Source organism: Zootoca vivipara, chromosome 12 (assembly GCF_963506605.1).
Source record: "Zootoca vivipara chromosome 12, rZooViv1.1, whole genome shotgun sequence".
Lineage (NCBI taxonomy): Eukaryota > Metazoa > Chordata > Lepidosauria > Squamata > Lacertidae > Zootoca > Zootoca vivipara.
In genome coordinates, this window is record NC_083287.1 from 53,405,924 (window position 1) to 53,426,708 (window position 20,785).

Here is a 20,785-nt window from a genome sequence, read left to right on the forward strand (position 1 = left end):
GGAGAAGGAATATGCATAGCTGCCAAGTTTTCCCTTTTCTCGCGAGGAAGCCTATTCAGCATAAGGGAATTTCCCTTTAAAAAAGGGAGAACTTGGCAGCTATGAATATGGGAATGTGGGGGGGGGGGGTGTTGAGAGATCATTTTATAAGTTTATACACGCATCAATAAGTCCTTACTTTCCCTTTTTTCGTTCCCACAAGCTTTTGGGAACTGTTTTTAATGAGGGGGCTGGTGCCGTACTGTCTTTTTATTGTAGCTGATCATTATTTTTGAATGGTGGGTTTTTTAATTTTTTTAAAAAATGTTTTCGCTGTTCTTATTTTTATATGTATGCCCTCCTGGGTCCTGCTCAGGGAGGGGGGAGCGAGGTATAAATAAATAATAATAATTATCTTACCTTATTCCACCTGCCCTTTCTATTTCAAATTGAAACCAAATCAAAATGGAAAACAAATAAATAGAATAGGGAAACGACCAGGGTTGTTGTTACTGTATTTTGTGGGATGTTAAGATGGAGAAAGGGATGCTGAGGAAGAAAACTTCCAAAAGTAGAAATTGAAATAACACAAGGCTTGTTTGCATGTGATACTTTTAAGTCAAAACACCATTTGGAGTTTTGGGGGGGCAGAGCAGAGAAATTAATGAAAAATTAAAAAATTTAAATTGTAAGACATTTGTGCACATATAAATATATCAATCATATTATCATTGGTGTTCACAGAGCTTGCAGACTCCCTCATGAACCATAATCCGGAGATTCCTATTCTTTTTTTAAAAAATAAACTTTCTAGCTTTTGTATTGACTCAGTTGTTTAATGTGGCAGAGCCTACACTTTGGAACTCCCTGCCTATTGAGATCAAGTAGGTTGCCCTCACTGCAGTTTTTTCAGCACCTGTCCAAAACAGGTGCGCCCCCCCCCCCCATTGGGGCAAGAATACAGTTGGTACCTCGGGTTAAGAACTTAATTCGTTCTGGAGGTCCATTCTTAACCTGAAACTGTTCTTAACCTGAAGCACCACTTTAACTAATGGGGCCTCCTGCTGCCGCTGCGCAATTTCTGATCTCATCCGGAGGTTAAGTTCTTAACCTGAGGTACTATTTCTGGATTAGCAGAGTCTAACCTGAAGCGTCTAACCCGAGGTGTCTGTAACCTGAGATACCACTTTACAGCTAATATGTTAATCACAAAGATGCAGCTCAAAGCAGGAACATAAATTGCTATATGGTGCAAAAGGCTACACGTACCGGTAACACAGGTTCCCAACATGCATACTAACACAATGTAACAGATCACAGTGAGAAACCGCACCGAATCAGCAAAATTGCCAGTGCTTATTGCGCATGTGTATTAAACATAAAATGAGGTAATGATGTACATGATTGGTGAAAATTGGAATCCTTTGTTTGAAACTTTATAAATACCATTACCTGAACCATTGGGCGTGGTTGCAGTTTTGCAGAACGATTCAACTGTAACCTATTGCTTTGCAAGTAGGTAGCCATGTTGTCTGACGTAGTCGAAACAAAATAATAAAAAAATCCTTACAGTAGCACCTTAGAGACCAACTAAGTTTGTCATTGGTATGAGCTTTCGTATACATGCAATGCACAATGAGCTTTGGTATCTAAAGAAGTGTGCATGCACACGAAAGCTCATACCAATAACAAAATTAGTTGGTCTCTAAGGTGCTCCTGGAAGGAATTTTTTTTATTTTGTTTCGACTATTGCTTTGCAATAAATATTGGACTCTGAAGTCCTCAAGCTTCTGGGCTGGCATAAACTCAGGAGAAAGTCATTTTTGGCTTACAACAGTGGGACAAACTTTCGCGGCCTCTTGCTCACAGAAAGCTCATGCCACAATAAACATGTTTCTTTCTTAAAGGTGCAAGATTTTTTTTGCTACACCGTATGAGCTGCTCCAATGGAATTCCTCCTGTTTATGGTTTCCCCGAGAGGACTAATTTTCTTACTTCTGGGACTGTTGGAAGAGAAGCAAACTGCCTCTTCTACACCTACTATTTGATGAAGCTGTTTCAAGTAGCTGCAGCAACTGTCAAATGCTAGCTACTACAGTCACCTGGAGGCTTCTTTGTACTTGATGTCACAAGGGACCCAGGTGGCGCTGTGGTTAAACCACTGAGCCTAGGGCTTGCTGATCAGAAGGTCGGCGGTTCGAATCCCTGTGACGGGGTGAGCTCCCGTTGCTTGGTCCCAGCTCCTGTCAACCTAGCAGTTCGAAAGCACGTCAAAATGCAAGTAGATAAATAGGAACCGCTACAGCGGGAAGGTAAACGGCGTTTCCATGTGCTGCTCTGGTTTGCCAGAAGCGGCTTTGTCATGCTGGCCACATGACCTGGAAGCTATACGCCGGCTCCCTCGGCCAATAATGCGAGATGAGCGCGCAACCCCAGAGTCGGTCACGACTGGACCTAATGGTCAGGGGTCCCTTTACCTTTACCTTTTTACAGTCACCTGGAGGCTTCTTTGTACTTGATGTCACATTCATTGGCTCCTGTGAGAACTAGTGAATACACATCCACCGCCCCAGAAGTTTCCATGGTTGCATGCACCTCTATGGAACAACACACCGCCACATAACTTGTGCATGAAGGGTGTTGCACAAGCATAAAAGTGGAAGTGTTTCTATGCAATTCTAGATCTTAACTTGAATTTTTCCTTAAATGGTTTAAATCCTTTCCCCCTCCTAACTAATCAAAAAGGAAAATTATGCAATAGGACTCTGATTCAACATCTTTGAACTTATTACGTATTTTGAAAAGCAAATCCACAATTTTGGTAGGCTTTTATGAGCTGCAATTAGAATTCTGGAAATTTAAACCTCAAGCAACCTTTGTTTCCTCTGATTAACAGCAGCAATGGGCTGCGGAGAATAAACTAGCAGTCAATAAATTTGAATTTAAAAGTATTTGCAACCCTAGTGATAAACAGAAACATGTTTGCAGAAGAAAATTACACAGTGCTTCACTGTTGGGATTTTCACGGTGGCAACAGTTATTCTGTTTAATATTATTCCGTATGTCATAGATTAATATAATTCCTTATGTCATAGATTATTATAATTTATCAATATTAAAAAATGTAACAAATACTTTTATCACACCCCAAAAGCTGCTGTGCAGTTCTGTAGAATCACTGGGTTGTATCCAACATTAGTTATGCCTATAGCAGACCCATTGAGATTAATGGACCCAAGTTAATCATGTCCATTCACTTTAATAGGTCTACTCAAAGGTTGGTGATTGGAAACAATCCAGTGTTGCCCAAAGTAGTAATGGCACCAAACAGAAATCTCTCCGTAGCTACAGCACACTTCTCATCACTCTAATTTAATAAATCACTATTAATCATACTGCACACACTTTTTTTTCCATCAGCAACTTCCCCTACTCAGACCTCTTCCAAACCCAAAGAGCTGTTCAATTATGTCTTTTTCTTTTGACTAGGAAGTTGAGACTATTCTGAGGGTGAATCACAACCAAGAGCAGGGATTCTTAGCTTGCTTGGAGCTGGAGCAAGGCACAGCTTTGAAATACACTCTCCATGTGCAAATCTGTACACTGGCTGTTGCAACCGGAAGCCAGTACAAGTAGACAGAGGCTTCCGTAAATGTGGTACTACTTTAGGAGGCTAACATGTGAATCGAGGTTTTAGCAACATTCCCTGTTTATCCGTTTGCTTTGTAACATGAAGAACCTTAACAGAAACTTTGTGTGTGTGTGTGTGTGTGTAAAAAAGTGGCCTAGGGTTTTAAGAACTCAGTTCCACTTTCACGTGTTGTGCTGAACTTTTCTGGAAGGAAGGCATGGATAAAAGTGAAGGTTATTTGGCTAATTTAGAAAAAAATATATAGTCCTAATAGGAAACCTAATAGAGCCAATGCAAGCATACTTTAGTCTTCCTTGCTGACCAATGTAAAAAATGAGTGTAACTGGCCAGTTACAAGCCACACTGAAACAAATTATGTTGTGTAAGATGAACTGATCCATCGTGAAAAGGAGACACTGTCATTCTGGATGAACTTTAAGTAAGCTCTTTGAGCATCTTCAAGACACAAAGCAGAGGATTCTCAGCACAAAGCTCCTCTACTAATCGGCAGGCTTGGGCCACCATTTTGGGATGGAGGCAGTGACTCTCACGTGCAAATCTCCTGATATTTTTAGACGCAGCGGTTCGTTTATGTTAGCCAATCGCAGTAATGCCATTCCAAGTTCATCTACTCCGGCACGGTACTTTCCAGCCGGCTTCCCTGATTCTAATACAATTTCAGCTCCCTCGGGGATGCTCTCGGAAGACATGGGAGTTGAAAGTTGTATGGGCACGAGGCGTTTGCGGATGACACCCATATGATGGGTCCTAGCTGTTAACTCCTGGCCGATATAACAGCCTTTGGTAAAACTGATGCCATTCATGTAAGTCAAGTTGGATTCCAAAGGGAGGGCTATTCCAGAAGGGAGGTCTTTAATTCCTTCTGGGACACCTGGGAAAAGGAGAAAATAAAGAGGTAAGCGTTGAACAACACTCATACCTTGAGTAGGAGTTAAGACTGGCATTTGGTGCTGCTACTGGTGAGTAGCTAAGTTGCTTATGGGGTAAAACATTATGATCCAATTCCTAAAGATGATAAGTCAGTGGGAACAGCAATTTCGTTCCAGCACAAGCACTAATTCTCAACTGGTTCTACGCACAACAGATATATAACAATGCTTAGGAAACATGTCCTTAGGTTACTATCACTTCTTCTGCCAGTCGCTGTAGGACTGGATACTATTTACCAATGAGTACTGAACGGCAGTATTTTCAATTACAACTTGTTGTTGTCTCTTGATGGCCCATCTGCTTTGAATGCTTCAGCCTTCCCAAATGTGGAATGTTTATTGGAAGCTTGTAAAGTAGAAGATCAGCAACTTAGGGAAGACTGGGACAGGAAATTAGAATGAACTACACAATAGTGAGGGGCGCGGGTGGCGCTGTGGGTTAAACCACAGAGCCTAGGGCTTGCCGATCAGAAGGTCGGCGGTTCGAATCCCCGCGACGGGGTGAGCTCCCGTTCCTTGGTCCCAGCTCCTGCCAACCTAGCAGTTCGAAAGCACGTCAAAGTGCAAGTAGATAAATAGGTACTGCTCCAAGCAGGAAGGTAAAGGGCGTTTCCGTGTGCTGCTCTGGTTCGCCAGAAGCGGCTTTGTCATCCTGGCCACATGACCTGGAAGCTGTACGCTGGCTCCCTCGGCCAATAACGTGAGATGAGCGCCGCAACCCCAGAGTCGGTCACGACTCGACCAAATGGTCAGGGGTCCCTTTACCTTTTTACACAATAGTGAGAGAAAACGAATACAGGTTTTTATTAAAAGAAGAACATATACCTTCCCAACTTCAGAACTGTTTGTTCATGAGAATGTTACCGAACTCCCTTCAGGCCTTTCCAACAATTTCTCTGTTTGCCAGAAAGCAGACTTTTTCTGGGACATAGAATCATAGAGCTGGAAGGGACTCAAAGGGTCCTCTAGTCTAACCCCCTGCAATGCAGGTATCTCAGCTAAAGCAGCCAGGGTTCACTGAACGTGATCCTCCTTCGTGGCAAAGATACTTCTGTGTGAACCAGTACAGAGGTGCACCACGCCCTCCAGAATAACAGCTGCAGAAATAGCAAAATTGTTGTCTTTTGTTCACATTAATGCCGTGATAGTGATTATTTCCAAAATAAAGTGTTTGTTTGGAAAGTACCTGCTTTCATGAAGCTGTGTTTCCTTAGAATCCAGAGACTCACAATTCATTTTTAAAAAAATTATGCTTTGGAGAACTGGCAATTATGGAAATTGTGCACACTGTGCACAAATACCAGCAGATCACCACCAGGGAGGTCCACACAATTTACATTAAATTCTCGATTGGCCAGGGTTGGGGAAGAACAAATCGGATCCAAATTTAGCAAGCTGTCACCACTACCCCCACACTCAAGTGTCAGTCTCAATGTCAGCTTAATCGTTTACAAACATTCCATTCACCAAGTGGATAGCTGATAAATGTCACTTTAAATAATGTTCAGGAAAGCTGAGTCTTTAGGTTTTGTTTCATTCTATAGGCATGTTGCCATTCCCACTAACAATTTTTAAAACTTAGTGGGGGGAAACCACAGCCGGGTGGTCAAATTGTGTTGTAATTTATAAAACAAAACTTAAAATCAGATCTGGTATGGTTCTCTCTATGCATATACAGGGTTTGCAATGTGGGGAAAGCCTTTCATAATATATGTCAGCCTTCCCCGACATGGTGCCCTCCTAATGTTTTCTCATCATGCAACTTATTGTTTGTAAGTTGCTTTCAGATTCACTTGAATGGGAAGTAGCGTCAGTATCTGAACTGATGTTTTGAAGGTGTTATTATCGCTTTATTATATGCTTGCTGCCCTGAACTCCTTCGGAAGAAGGATCAATATATAAACTTAATGAATACAGTAATAAATACAATAATCATTCAATTGACGTGCTAAGTGTTAATTCTGCAAACATTCACGTTTTTAGTTACAGATAGGTAGCTGTGTTGGTCTGCCGTAGTCGAAACAAAATAAAAAAAGAAATATCTGAAGAAGTGTGCATGCACACGAAAGCTCATACCAATAACAAAATTAGTTGGTCTCTAAGGTGCTATTGGAATGATTTTTTTTATTTTACTCATGTGTTTAGTTATCATTGTGCAATGCCTACATAAAGCAAAACCTCTGCTTCCAGAACAGCTGTTCAAAGATGGGGGCAGTTTTACCTTGTTTATACCTGTGCCTATGATAATCCTGAACGTTCCCAATCTGGCATCCCGGAAGAACCTCCAGCGGTTCTGTGCCTTTGCTAGTTATCAGCCTCCAACCCATAGCACCCACTCTGGGGTCAGGCGTTGCAACCACTGCTTTGCCGGCACACTGTTGGAGTTTACAGGCCCCCTCTTGAGACAGTTCCTTCGGAATGACAGCCCACAAGGAGAGGTCAAGGCAGGGGGCGATGTTGACTTTCCTCCGGATTTTATAGAGTTTCAAATGCTTTTGAAGGGACTCCAAGACGCCGGCATCACACTCCAACAGGATGTGAGGCTCTTCTTGCTGGTTTTCGTGAATTCTGAAAAAGATCCAAGATCAGGAGATAACAAGAGTCATTAATAGGAAGCCTTGATCCCAGTTCTGTCCCTTTCCTTTGCTGCAAAGAACCTCAAACTTTTCAAAGCTCTTCTTCCTTACATTGTGCCAGATTGTTTCCTGTGGCTGAAAACAAAGCAAATTAAGGCTGCCCCCTATAGATGCTTACTAGGTACCTCTGAGTAAATTGGGTGGAATTCACCAACTTGGATGGTTTTAAAAGAAGATTAGACAAACTCAGGGAGGAGAGGGCTCTCAATGGCTACTAGCCATGATGGCTATGTTTTGCCTCCACAGTTGGAGGCAGAAATGTTTCTGAATACCAGTTGCTGGAAACCATGGGAAAAGAGACTGCTTTTGTGCTCATGTTCTGCTCCCTGGTTTCCCACAGGAATCTGGTTGGCCACTGTGAGAACCGCATGCTGGACTAGATGGGCCAGTGGCCTGATCCAGCAGGCTGTCTATAAAAGTTTTAAGAAGCAAGAAACAAGCTTTCCTTGGTTGGGCTGAAATCAGAGCTATAAAGTGCTAATGACGAATTAAGATGGCAATGATAATGTTTGGCAATCTGCTACACTTCAATAGTTTCTTCTTGTTTGTTGCCTATGTCAGCAGAAACTTAGCCATATCTATTCATAAATAAGTTCTACTGGATTCAATTGGGCTTGCTCACAAGAAAGTGGGGTTAAGACTGCAGTCCAAGGCATTCTTTGACATGAATCCAACTGGGCCACCCTCCCACTGAGTTTTGTTAGTACAGAATATCTAGGAGTTTTATAGTTTCCCTAATTTTCCAGTCACAATAATAGCTGTTTATAGTATAGATTTCAAGGATTATCATCAGCCATGAACACTTATTTCAACAGTGTGCAAATTTTTTTGTACTAGCCTTTTTGGGGCAGGCATAGGAGAGACTGTGAGCCGGATTTCCATGTTGGGGGCAGAGGACAGGTGAATTGCTTCATCTCTCTTCTGCCAGCCCACTCACTTGTCCACATTCTTGGTCACTTATGGCTACCGTGACAATATTTAAATACAAGGCTATCAGAACAATATGTTCTCTTATCCAACAGAGGCTCAATTTTACTGGTTTGGAATCTGCATTTTTTTTTCCATCCAGGAACTTCAGTTCTTTGGGGACAGTATTTGGAAATATTATATATGTTCAGTATACCATATATTTTCCATTATATCTTACAGTTGTTACTTTTTATTGGTGTGCATTTGATTTCCCTCCAGGTAGACTTTCCTGCCTATTAGTCCTATGTAGTCAAAGCTAGGTCTCTTGGGTTCTTGAGAGGTCTCTGCCAAATTCATGTTCTACGCAGGCTGATCACAACAGGCAAGACCCTGGCACCCATGTATAGAGTCCTTTTTTGTTTTGCAATCCCTTATTTTGCACCACTCTAATTGGAGGAGGTGGGTATGACTAAGGATCCCTTGCCTGAGGGGGTCCCCAAATCCTGGAGCCAGCTCTGCCTTTAAGAAAACTGGCACAGGACTGCAGCCTCCAGCCACAATGTCATGCATGGTGACTTTGGAGCAAGTCCAAGTGCACTCAGTGGAACTTCCAAGTAAGCGCATGTGGACACTGGCGTTTGGCCCCCCTGCGCATATGTTGCAATAACCCTTTACCTAGTTATTTGTTATGTGCTGCATTCATCAGCCTTTGCAATGACTGTTACTGACTTAAAAAATGACAAATATCTGTACTACTGAAGGCATTTTTTTCATTCTGTAAAAAATAATGCTAAGGCGTGGTTGATATTTTATGCATGTTTTATATATACTGTAAACCGAACCTGTGATATTCGGATTAAGGGCCGTATATAAATTTAAACTATTATAACAAAAAAAAATTTTAAACGACAATACTAATTTTAAAAATAATTAAAATAATAATATACAACGGCAATTACCGGTATTGTGCCTATGGGGGACTAGAAAATCGCGTCCCCTACTTTGCATTCACTAACGCGCTCATCCCTTCCCCGCCCAGGTAGCTGCAAGCAGAGAACCCGCCGACTGACCTGTACAGAATGACGTCATAGAGGCACCTCCCCTGTACGTTGAGGGCATGCGCGTAGATCGCGCGAGGCGCGTCCGCAGCCCCGCCCCCCGCCGCCGCCGCCGCCAAACGCGTCACGTCATTGGTCAGCAAGCCCTGGAGGAAGGTCACCGCCTCCGGGCCTTGAAAACGGAGCAGCGCGCGGTTGAGCGGAAAGCAGCCGGCGGTCGCTTCCTCGCCTCGCCCGCCGCTCAGCCTCCTCCCTTCGCTTCCGAAGCGCAACCTGCGAGGGAGGCCCCTCCGCAGCGCTGCGCTCGCCCTCACCAGCATGGCGACCCGGGGAAAAGTGCCAAGGGTAGAGGCGCCGGCCTCCCTGCCGCCATATTGTGTGTGGCGGAGAGTTGAGGGCGGGAAGCGAGGTCGAGTGCGCAGGCGTAGACTAAGGACTCCTTTCCTGCCTTGGGCGCACCCTCCTGGCCGTTCCTTTTTACTGCAGCGTGGAGTGTAGCACCGAGAGGGGGCGGGGCTGTCGCCTCAAACCCCGCCTCCCATTGGCCCAGGCGCTGCTGCTGCTGCTACATTGTGCTGCACGTGCTCCCAAGGTGGTCGCTTAATGGAGATGTTCCGCTGCCCTGCTACCGTAGATCCTGTGCAGCTGCAGGGAAGCAAACCTTCCCCGCTGAGTGAGATGGCGCTACTCCCAAGTAAGCGTGCATAAGACTGCAAGCTGATTGGACTCAACCATTTGGGGAACGTGTTCCTGTACCTGTATGCAGACTGATTCAGGGCGCTGATTTCACACTCTATGCAACCTGCTGGTCTAGCTCCACAGGGAATCAACGAAGCGCTGTACTCAACAGGAAAGAAGCGCTGTCAGTATAAGGAATGATAGGTATAGCAGACACTTTCTTCTCTATTGCCACAGTGATGGGTCCAAATTACGCAGCATATTGATATTTTAGTAATTATTACTTGGACAGTCCCGCTGAAAGCTGCCCTGAGCCATGCTTGATTCTCTTATTCATAATATGCTTCATAAGTCTAATTATTTCAGAAAAATTGTTTCTTGTTGCTTGCACAATGTGCAGTGTACAAGTAACTGGCATGCAGTATGAAATCTCTGGCATAGAATGAGTTTTAAGTGACCCAAGGGTCATCTAGTCCAACCCCCTGTGATGCAGGAATCTCAGCTAAATGTAAAATTTGATTTTCAACTGTTTGTCACTCCACCCGTTCTGCTGTGACAGGCCAGCCCCACCAGGCCCCCTCTCCGTCACCTGCCATCTAAGGGGCAGCCATTCCACCAGACTGCCTCAGTGGGAGGAGATAAAAGTAGGGCAGGCACCTCTGACCCTGAATTGTTCAGCTGGCCATTATAGAAACAAATGTTTAGAAATTGGTTGCGCTGAGTTTTGATTTTCCTCTTCTCTCCTTGCCATTTCCCCCTTATGTCTTGCGTTTTCTTTTTAGATTGCTAGCCTGCATATAGGGACTGTCTTGTTTTGACTGTATTTAAGTTACTCGGGCAGGGACCCAGGTGGCACTGTGGGTTAAACTACAGAGCCTAGGGCTTGCTGATCAGAAGGTCAGCGGTTCGAATCCCTGCAACGGGGTGAGCTCCCGTTGTTCGGTCCCAGCTCCTGCCCACCTAGCAGTTCGAAAGCACATCAAAATGCAAGTAGATAAATAGGGACCGTTCCAGCGGGAAGGTAAACGGTGTTTCCGTGCGCTGCTCTGGTTCGCAAGAAGCAGCTTTGTCATGCTGGCCACATGACCCGGAAGCTGTCTGCGGACAAACGCCGGCTCCCTCGGCCTATAGAGCGAGGTGAGCGCCGCAACCCCAGAGTCGGACACGACTGGACCTGATGGTCAGGGGCCCCTTTACCTTTACCTTTAAGTTACTCGGGCAGCCTTTTTGGCTGAAGACCAAGGTACAAATGCTCCATTGAGGCCCCAAGCCTCTGTGTGTGTATATGCAAATGTGCATGGGTGGGTGATGCCAAACTGGGTCTTTGACTCGGATAAAATGAAGCCTAGTTTCGCCCCTGCTTAGTATCGTCAGCACTGATTGGCAGCAGCTCCTCTGGGTGTCAGGCGGGGCATTCGCAGCTGGACATGCCCTGGATTGAACCTGAAACCTGCATGCCAAGCAATTGTTCCGGACCCAGGTTTGAGCAGTTGGTGAAACATCCTATCATGTTCCAGATTCATTCCGGACCACTTCAAACATAGGTACCTGCCTTATGCAGAGCCAGACAATTGCTCCATCTAGTTCATTGTTTATAGGCTGAGTGACAGTAGCTCTCCAGGATTCCTTCCAGACAAGGGGACATTCCCAGCCCTTACGTGGAGATACTGGGATTTGAACCTGGGACACCATCCAAAGCAGATGTTCTGCCCCTGAGCCACAACCCTTCCCTTCTACCCCCTCTGTAGGAGGAAAGAGCTTGGATTTTGGACTCTTCCAGGGACCAGATGGCTGCCATTCATAGCCTCTTAGCCTAACCTACCTCACACGGTTGTTGTGAGGATGAAATGCAGAGGATGAGAACCATGTACACCAGCTTGAGCTCATTAGAAGAAAAAGGTGGCATACAAATTCAATCAATCATAGTCCCAGGCACTTCTCTTAGAATTGTGTGCATTTTAATTGTGACCTACATTAACAGCCAACATTTACCGGAAAATGTGAGGTATAACTATCACAAATAGACACCCCCATGCAGACTAAGCCTGTGTGTGTTTGTTTACAAATTACCGGTAAGTGCTGCGTTATGTGGGCTTTCCCCCTTACAAACTTCTTCCAGGGACCCCATTTTTAACGAATGTTTTAAAAAATGTAGAGTAGGATTTTTCAGACATCTCAGTGTGTGTTCTATTATGATGGGTGGGTGTGCGCGTTCCAACATACAGAGGAGTAGCTGTGTTATGTCCATGACTGCAAAGTGTCTTTTGGTACCTTGAAAACTTTTTTAAAAGTTTATGAAAGCTTAGCTTGTTGTGCTTATCACAGGGCTCGGTCATTCAAGATGGGAGGGATAATCCAGTGCAATGCCATTGGGTCTAAAAGTCTTTATGAAAAGCATTTTTTGCTCCACTGTTCAGCCAAAAAAGACTCCCAGGGGAGCTTATGTATTAGGACTGTGCACAGGGTGTTGCTAAAAAGCCCAAACTGAATTGGGTCAATTCAGGGGAAACTGGGCTTCAGGCAGTTCGGGTGCTGGTATGCAGAGTCTGTAGGGGTTTCTGTTCTTCCTGCGTGTTCCCCACAAGGGAAGCAGGCTACAGCAGGCTTCAATCCTTTGCATGTGCCTTCTCTGTGGGGCATCTGCCATGGCAATGGAACCTTGGGAATGGGTCGCAAGAATCCTGCCTTGGCGCAGGGAGGGAACTTGGGATCCTGTGAGGCGCGCTTGCAAAGGCGTGTCCTGCACCCCACAAGACTGAATTCTCCACTCGCCCGCTGCCGGGAGGAGGATCCAGTCCAGCCGAGGCCTGCCTCCCCAGCACGTTTTCTGTGGAGAACACGCTAGTTAGCCCAAGACATTTGGGTACCTGGGGCAAACCACAAAACGGCACACACACACCTTGCCACCTGGGAAGAAGGGTGAGTGAAGATCTACCTCAGGAACTAGGGGGAAATAAAGATCTACATTGGGATCTGCCGCCCCAGTGGATCCTGCTTCCTGAGGCGGTCGCCTCACCTTGCCTCATGGGTGACCTGGCCCTGAGCAAAGCAGACCCCTTAAGGCTTTCTGCTGGCCCCTTGACAGTCCCAGATTGCTGTGGACACGCAGGGTGATCCAGGAGTCTCGCCACCCATATTGGGCCCAATGCAGTTTTAGATTTCAGCCTTAGCAGTTGGGAAGGGGAAGTTTGGGGATTCAATCCTGCAGGTTGCTGCTTTGCAAGAGCCTTCTCAACTTAGCGTTCTTATCTACTACACTACTGTATTATGAACTGAGCCTTCTCTAGTCAGCTAATTCAGAAGAAGAGTAAATTAGTTTTGTGAAACAGTTATTCTAGGCTGAAGTTAAGAGTGGGCCGTCTTGTCTATCAGCCCAGTCCTATGCATGTTTATTCAAAAGTAATATCTGCTGGTTTCAGTGGGGCATATTGACACACAAGTACATAGCTGTATATGCGTGTTTTTTGGCAGATGTTTTAATGGGACGTCCTCTCATTTTGTTCTAATGGGGCTTACGCCTTAGCCTTAGCCTTTTCACTTCTCACTGCAAGAACAATGAGAGTCAAAACAAATGTGCTACCCATAGCTGCCAAGTTATCCCTTTTTTTAAGGGATTTTCCCTTATGCTGAATAGGCTTCCTCGCGAGAAAAGGGAAAACTTGGCAGCTATGGTGCTACCCCAAAGGAGCGCTGGTGAAGAAATGCACGAGGTGCCCTGTGTAACTCCAAAGCTTGCATCCAACATCCTTTAGCGCTGTTTGGACCAAATAAAAGGCATTTCCTCACGTGTTCTATTGATGGGGACACATGCAACTTCCTTAGAGCAGTGGGACTACAGTAATTTATAACTGCCCTTACTGCATCTGCTGCAACTTTTGCCCCCAGGACAGAACCTGAGAAGGAATCATTCTTCAGCTTTGCAACAAGAATTAGTGAGCCCAGCACTGATTGACTAGCACCTGTGCAGTCTCTAAGAAGCCTTTAAAATTTCCTGAGCAGTTTTGTGATGTTCAAATATTCCCTTTTGTTTTTAATAATGAACATGCAGAGCTTTTAAAAAGGGATGGGGAAAAGGGAAGCCTTTCTGAAGGGCAACAACAACAACAGGGAAGAGTGACAGGTGAGCCAGTGTTCCGTATGCTGGTATTTTAGCTGTTGTGATTGACATCAGGAGGAATCTTGGCTGGTGGGTGGCAGCAATCCTTACATCAAGTATGTCTTTACCCTGCATTTTATTGTTAGGAGCTATAATCTAGCAAACACGGAAACAAGTTCTCATGGCTGCAATTGCATTGCACTTCTTATACAACAAACCAGATCAAAAGTTTGATTCCATTTTATTAGTATTGAACAACGAATGTCCAACAGTTTTATGCTGTTGCTTTTCAAAATGTCCTATCATTCTAAATACAATCCAACGGTAACAATTTACATGAAAAATATTTACAGAGAAAAGAGTCAGTTTTGCACTCAAAACGTTTTTCTCATACAACTTGCAAGTTAGTACAAAAAATATAACAGCATAGATTTGTTATGGCCTTTTAGTTAATTTCAAGTATTTTCCAGTGGAATGGAATGTGAGTGACAGCATAAACTGGCTTCTGTTCTGGTTTTTAAACTTGAAACCTTTTAAAAACCATATTAACTGTTATAGCTTCCCACGTGACAGCCTGGGAACTGTTGCAATTTCTTTGTGGCAGATCTCAAGTCTCCTTCATAAAACTACAATTCCCAGGGTGCCTTGTGAGGAAGTGTTGGCTTTTATAGTTAAAATGATGGGTTCTTAAAAAACTTTCTCTACTGCAGATCATTATTGTATGTTGCTTATTCTTTGCGGGGAATCACATTTTTTTTTTAAAAAAATGCAATGGATACCACATGATAGAGTCCCTTGAAAGGCTTTTCAACGAAAACTCATTATAACTTCTACATTCCAATGCAGCTGTAAAGTGAAGTAACATGTGCACAAACACCTGCCCGCTTTCTATGAACACTTGCTATTTTCCTTCTCCCACCGGGGTCATTGCAGTAACATTGGAGTGTAGAAGGAGTTGACTAAATTTGCATCTATTTGTTTTCATTGCCCCACCACCCTTATGTAAAGCTTGCCCCACCACCCTTATGTAAAGCTTGCCCCACCACCCTTATGTAAAGCTTGCCCCACCACCCTTATGTAAAGCTACAGGGAGTTCATGGCTACTAGCCAGAATTTTCCTGTAATTCCTGATTTGCTTTCTTCCCCTCACTTTGGGAACAGGCGATTAGCCCAGCGGCCACAGACTTGGAGGAAACAGATGGGAAAGTTTTGAAGAAACTCAAGAAGCCTCTCTCTTTGCTAGGACGGAATGTGGGATATTCACACAGCCATTTTGACACTGAAGTCATCGCTGCAAAGTGGTTTCCCCTCCCCTGCTCCCACTGTTTTTTGCTTCATTCTTTCAAAAGCAGAAACTTGGTGAGCTGTTATCTATAGCGATATTGTGCTGCTGCTGCTGACCACAATGCTATTCACCAGGACAAAGATTTTAAAAATGGTTGCGGCACCAGGGACGTAATCTACACTGGGGAGTTGTTATAACACTTAAAATGTGTTCTAAAAATGTGACACCAGAGGGCGCTGTAGAGCAGCGACCTGTCGCCAAAGAGAAATCGCATTTGGAGCGATATATTTTTGTGGCGTTTTCCAGATCAGTGTAGATCAAGCCTGGATTACAGTATCAAAATGGTCATGTGAATTGAAACTTTTTATAATGACACCCAGTATTTGTGCCTAGTGTGATTTGCGTCTCCAACAGGAACAGAGCTTGTGAACCTTGAGAGGTTGTTGGACTTGAACTCCCAACAGTTCCAAACACCACAGCCGATGGATAGGGGGTGATGGGAGTTGTAGTCCCATTACAAATGGAGGGCTACAGGCCCCCTGCCCCCTGATCTAGGACAACCTATTTCCTTAGGGAAGGGAAGGTTGCATTGTGGAGCAAGGAGTCTCCTTGCCATGAAAAATGGCAGATATGTTAATTTTCTCTCACCACCTGAAATTTTGAAAAAATAATTGTTAAACCTCCCAGTGCTTTTGGAAAAAGAGCAGAGATTCAAGTATACCTGCATCCAGAATTGGAAGCCTTTCTTCCTAACACTTGAATGAGAAAATACAGAAGCTCCTCAGTAGCAAAAAGAGGAGCAGGGAGTGCACTCTGTGTGTGCTCAGGGGTAATCTGTTCAAATCTCTAGAATGCCTTATATCAAAGTTTAAGCAAAAAAAACAGCCCGATGGCAGCTGATTCGCACAACTATTTCAGTGTGGGGAAGTCACCATGAAACGCTGTCCTCCCGTTTCTCAGCACCACAATTTTCTCTGGTGCTCAGCCAAAAGGCTCCGAAACTAGAACGGGCTGCTTGAGTTTTGAATTTTATGGGAAGTGAAAGAATGCTAAAATCAGCAAATTACAGAGGTATGGGGGTTTCTTTGTTGGTTGTGGGGAGACTTGTAGCTGCAGCTCCTCTGGGCAGCCACCAACATTTTTTCTCCCCAGTAACCCAGGACGGATATTAAGAGCTTCTGGAGGTCTGTGTGAAAGAAAGAAACTGGAAGACTTCCAGGCGGGCAATGGATAAGAATATAACATAAGGAGAGTCTGCTGCATCAGGCCAATGGCCCATCTAATCCAGCATCCTGTTCTCACAATGGCTGGCCAGGTGCCTGTGGGAAACCAGTAAGCAGGATCCGAGCCCAAGAGCCCTCTCCCCTCCTGCGGTTTCCAGCAGCTGGCATTTAGAAGCACTGCTACCCTTCAACTGTGGAAGCAGAGTACAGCCATCATGGTTAGTAGCCACTGAAAGGCCCCTCTTCCATGAAGCCCTCACTTCATGACCCACAGATTTGCCGTGATCTTAATGTCTGCGCCATCATTCCTTCAAAATATAGGCTGAGCCATGAGCTTTCACGTGCAGCGACTCAGACCTGGTGAATCCCGGCACAAATTTAGCTCTGCTTCATCCCTGGAATATTGATTTCCTTCTACCCTGAAATTGGAAATGTGAGCCTAGATGTCCCTGTTCTGTGTTCTGTTCCCTGAGATTAAAGAGCCCTTGCCTGATGGGAAAGCAATTCACTTTTATTTTACTGTTTCCTTGATGATATATGTAATCTTTCCCCCTCCAACTAACTGCTTGTCGACAAGTTAACTAGGGTGGCCTCCTTTTCTAAGACATAACTTTCAGCAGCTGCACAACAGGCAGAAATTCAACAGTGTTCGCGTTCCCCATCATTTTGGGGAGGGCTGCACCCGTCAAATTTCTGCCTGCCGTAGAACTGCTAAAACCACAGCCTCCGATTGGAAGAGGGGAGTTGGCAACCCCACTACATTTACAAGCCCCCTTCTTCTGTTGGCGAAGAGACTCTTCCTCCAAAATGAATCCCAATTTATCATAAATATTGACCACGTTTTTTTGCTTCCCCATATAGTATGGCAAAGACACTTCCCTTGACCTCAGCTCCTGAGGCTGTATCTGATGTTTGCAGCCTCTAGACCAGGCATCCCCAAACTTCGGTCCTCCAGATGTTTTGGACTACAATTCCCATCTTCCCCGACCACTGGTCCTGTTAGCTAGGGATCATGGGAGTTGTAGGCCAAAACATCTGGAGGGCCGCAGTTTGGGGGATGCCTGCTCTAGACTCTGAGGACCAAATGGAGCAGGGACAATAGACCGTGGTCATCCATTTGTTGCAGGACTCCCAGTAAGCAGTCTGTCCAGCCATCATGGTCAGTGGTCAAGGATGGTCGAAATTATAGTCCGGCAATGAGAGACATAGGTTCCCCCATGCTTGAAACAGAGGTTTGGTTTCAACCACACGGAGATCTATTGCAATTTGGCAAGGGGAGAACAGACCCAGCTTAATATTTCATTTTTAAAATATACATATTGCCTGAGTGCTTTTACACACGCAGGTGTGTAAGTGCTTGCAATTGCAACACCACGATCAATTTCTCTGCAAATTATGGGTACTCCTCAGATGCTGGCTTTGTCCAGAGGCCTGGGCATCCTCGTGAGCAACTGGTATGCCGATTATCTGCAAGATCCATGCTCAAGTGGAGGGAGGTGAGGGCGGCCACATCTGGGAAGTGGGCACAATGACTTCTAGAGTCTCAGAGCACCTACAGAGCCACAGGCTCTACACAGATATCACAAGTGTTCAGGTGTTCCATTCTTGCAGCGTTACTAAAGGCACTTTTGGTTAGGGTGTGGTACAAGCAGTGGTTAAAAACCCTTCTTAGTGACAGTGGCCGAAGGGAATGCTCCATTTCCCACTGCAAAGGAAGAAAATGCTCCGGTCCTTGTTTGCTTCTCGGCTCACTGCCGAGGAACAAAGGAGTAAGCGCTGCACGTCTCTGAAGCAGGTGACTCCACTTAAGTCAACAGTGAAAATCCCACAGACACGCTAGATTTGGGGTTTCAGCCTTGTCTTGGAAATCTGACTCCTGCTTTGTGGAAGCCATTAAACAGTTCAGAGGAGGGCATGGCTACGTATATGGATTAGTAAACCTTTAGCGAGTGCAGCAGCGCTCTTCCTGCAAACATGATCAGCCACTCGGAGCAGTATTGTAAGATGTCGCAGCAGCTTCGGCAGGCGGGCAGGTTGCGTTCCACCAATGAGGTTAGAAATTAAAAGGGTTATTTCAGTCATTTAAAGCAGAATGGGCGAGGAAAGGGGGGGCATGGTTTGGACTGGCAGTTGCTTAGCACGGACAACCCCCTATGGAGGAACAGTGGTCTTGATGCAATAAAGCCTTGGGCACAGAATTCGCACACACCGGTCCTCAGACAGCAAGAGGTGGCACTTGACGTAGAACACTCTTCTTTCCTCCGTAAACCCTGGCCCTGACCACAAACTTGCAAGCTGGTGTGGGCTGCCATTGGAATCAATGCAGTCAGAAGTGACATGACTTCCGGTTCATGCACAACCAATCAGGTACCAAAGGATAAGGATAAAACGGGGGCATAAGAGGCAGCAATGGATAGGTTGGCAAGAGTGTGGAACGCAGAAAAGGATGGATCGGCAAGGAGGAAAGCAAAGGAACAGGGAAAGCGGAGGAAGGGAAGACATCCCGAAAGCAACCAGCACAGCAAGGAAGGCAATACCTGAGAGCCATACTGAGCAAATCTGGATAGTCCCTCTGCATCATGGGGATAAGCCATTTAACTGGAGGACAGGCCTTGCAGCCAGCACACCCTCTCCCCGTTCCATCTGACAGGGGATACTGCCCAGGAATATACATCATGGCACAACCTCGTGACTTCTCTTTAGGAGTAACAAGACGTGTGCAAAGGGCTCCGCCACTTCCAGGTAGCTGACTCGTGCATCGAGGCGGCAGGCTTGGTGAAGGATGGCGGGGAGAAGCCTCTTGCCAACCCACTAGTTGGTCCTGAAATGCATTGCTCACAAACGTTATTTGGCAAGACCCAAAAAAGGAGAACCCCATTGCTGGCGCTGTCTTGGGAACGATTCCATTCCCAACAGAGAAGCCACCCCTATCTCGTCGTCGTCAGGCTATATACCTTGTTAGATCCACACGGAGTTCTTCCCATCCTTGCTGTTCGAGCTGCCTTTCTCTGAGCTGGCTTTGGGCTTAGCCCCTTGCTTCTCCTGCGCGGTGTTGACCCGGTTCTGCTCTGCCACCATCCCGCCGGAAGCCGAGCTGCTGGTTCTCGACGGCTGCCCGTTTGGCTGTGTGTGGTTGTAGCTCTGGAAAGCAATGTCCAGCTGCTCCTGAGCCACCCGCAAGTGTTTGTGGAGCGTGGACAAGTCCGGCGGGAGGTTCTCGTCGGGGCTCGTGCCCTGCTGTTCCTGGGCCACGTTGGCCAAGTTCTGCTCGTGAGCCATCAGGCTGTTGGGGACCTTGGCCTGCTTGTCCGACTTCACCACCAGGTTGTATTCCGGGGGGCAGGAGATGTTCTTCGGGTAGGCAGCATAATTGTAGGGCGGCTGGCGGAAGCTGTGCACCTTCCGGTCACGAATGGCATCGCGGATGGTGCCGATGCCCAAATGGCACATCTCGGCCACGTTGAGCAGCAGGCAAAGGCAGCTGACGACATACATCACCAGGAGGAAGATGGTCTTCTCTGTCGGCCTTGAGACAAAGCAGTCGACGTCGTGGGGGCACGGCTGCCGGGTGCAAAGGTAGTAGGGCCTAACCTCGAAGCCGTAGAGCATGTACTGCCCTATCAAGAAGCAGATTTCGAAAGAGGCTCTGGTGAGGAGCTGGAAGACGTAGATTTTCATCAAGCCCTCCTCTTGAATGTGTCTCCTGCCGTCGTGTTTCTTCTGCTGCTGCTGCTCCTTCTTCTTCTCCTCCTTTGTCTTCTTCTCTTCGCTCTCCGCCACATCGTCCACGATCATGGGCTCTTCCTCCTCGGCTCCCAAAGGGTCCTCCAGGTTGCGGACGGCTTGCCAGTTCAGCGCGAACTGCTTCTTCTTCTTGAAGCCCCGGAACCTCTTCTTCTCCTCCTCGGTGGACCTGGCGATCCTGTGGATGGCGTAGCCCAAGTAGATGACGGAAGGGGTGGAGATCATGATGATCTGGAAGACCCAGAAGCGGACGTGCGACAGCGGGGCGAAGGCATCGTAGCAGACGTTGTCGCAGCCGGGCTGCTTGGTGTTGCAAGTGAACTTGCTCTGCTCATCCGAGTAGATGGACTCGCCCCCGACGGCCGTCAGGACGATGCGGAAGACGATCAGGACCGTGAGCCAGATCTTCCCCACGAAAGTGGAGTGGTTGTGGATTTCTTCCAGCAGGCGGGTGAGGAAACTCCAGCTCATGTTTGTCATAGGGGCTAATCATTTATAACCTGCAAGGAAGGACAAGGGAGATCAAAGCACAGTTAATGCTGGTCTGTCCCACAGAAGGTGCTGCTGCACCATAAAGTAATATAATTGTAGAGTTG

General features: G+C 46.0%; 2 protein-coding genes across 5 annotated transcripts in view; both read right to left on the bottom strand.

Annotated features, from left to right (window-relative positions):
• Window positions 1-276: 276 nt before the first annotated feature.
• Window positions 277-19,026, bottom strand: IBA57 (iron-sulfur cluster assembly factor IBA57). Its single transcript, XM_035129823.2, has 4 exons — window positions 18,983-19,026; window positions 9,176-9,643; window positions 6,782-7,128; window positions 277-4,502 (listed from the first exon to the last, which is right to left on the bottom strand). Exons 1-4 carry the CDS (start codon window positions 19,024-19,026, stop codon window positions 4,111-4,113), a joined length of 1,251 nt encoding a protein of 416 aa, XP_034985714.1. The 3' UTR covers window positions 277-4,110.
• GJC2 (gap junction protein gamma 2) overlaps window positions 13,413-20,785 on the bottom strand; it is a 78,417-nt gene continuing 71,044 nt past the window's right edge. For all 4 annotated transcript variants that reach the window (XM_060280992.1, XM_035129264.2, XM_035129267.2 and 1 more), the window contains one exon: window positions 13,413-20,689. In XM_060280992.1, the coding sequence (XP_060136975.1) occupies window positions 19,404-20,669 (1,266 nt within the window). In that variant the 5' untranslated portion in view covers window positions 20,670-20,689 and the 3' untranslated portion in view covers window positions 13,413-19,403. The remainder of the gene's footprint in view (window positions 20,690-20,785) is intronic.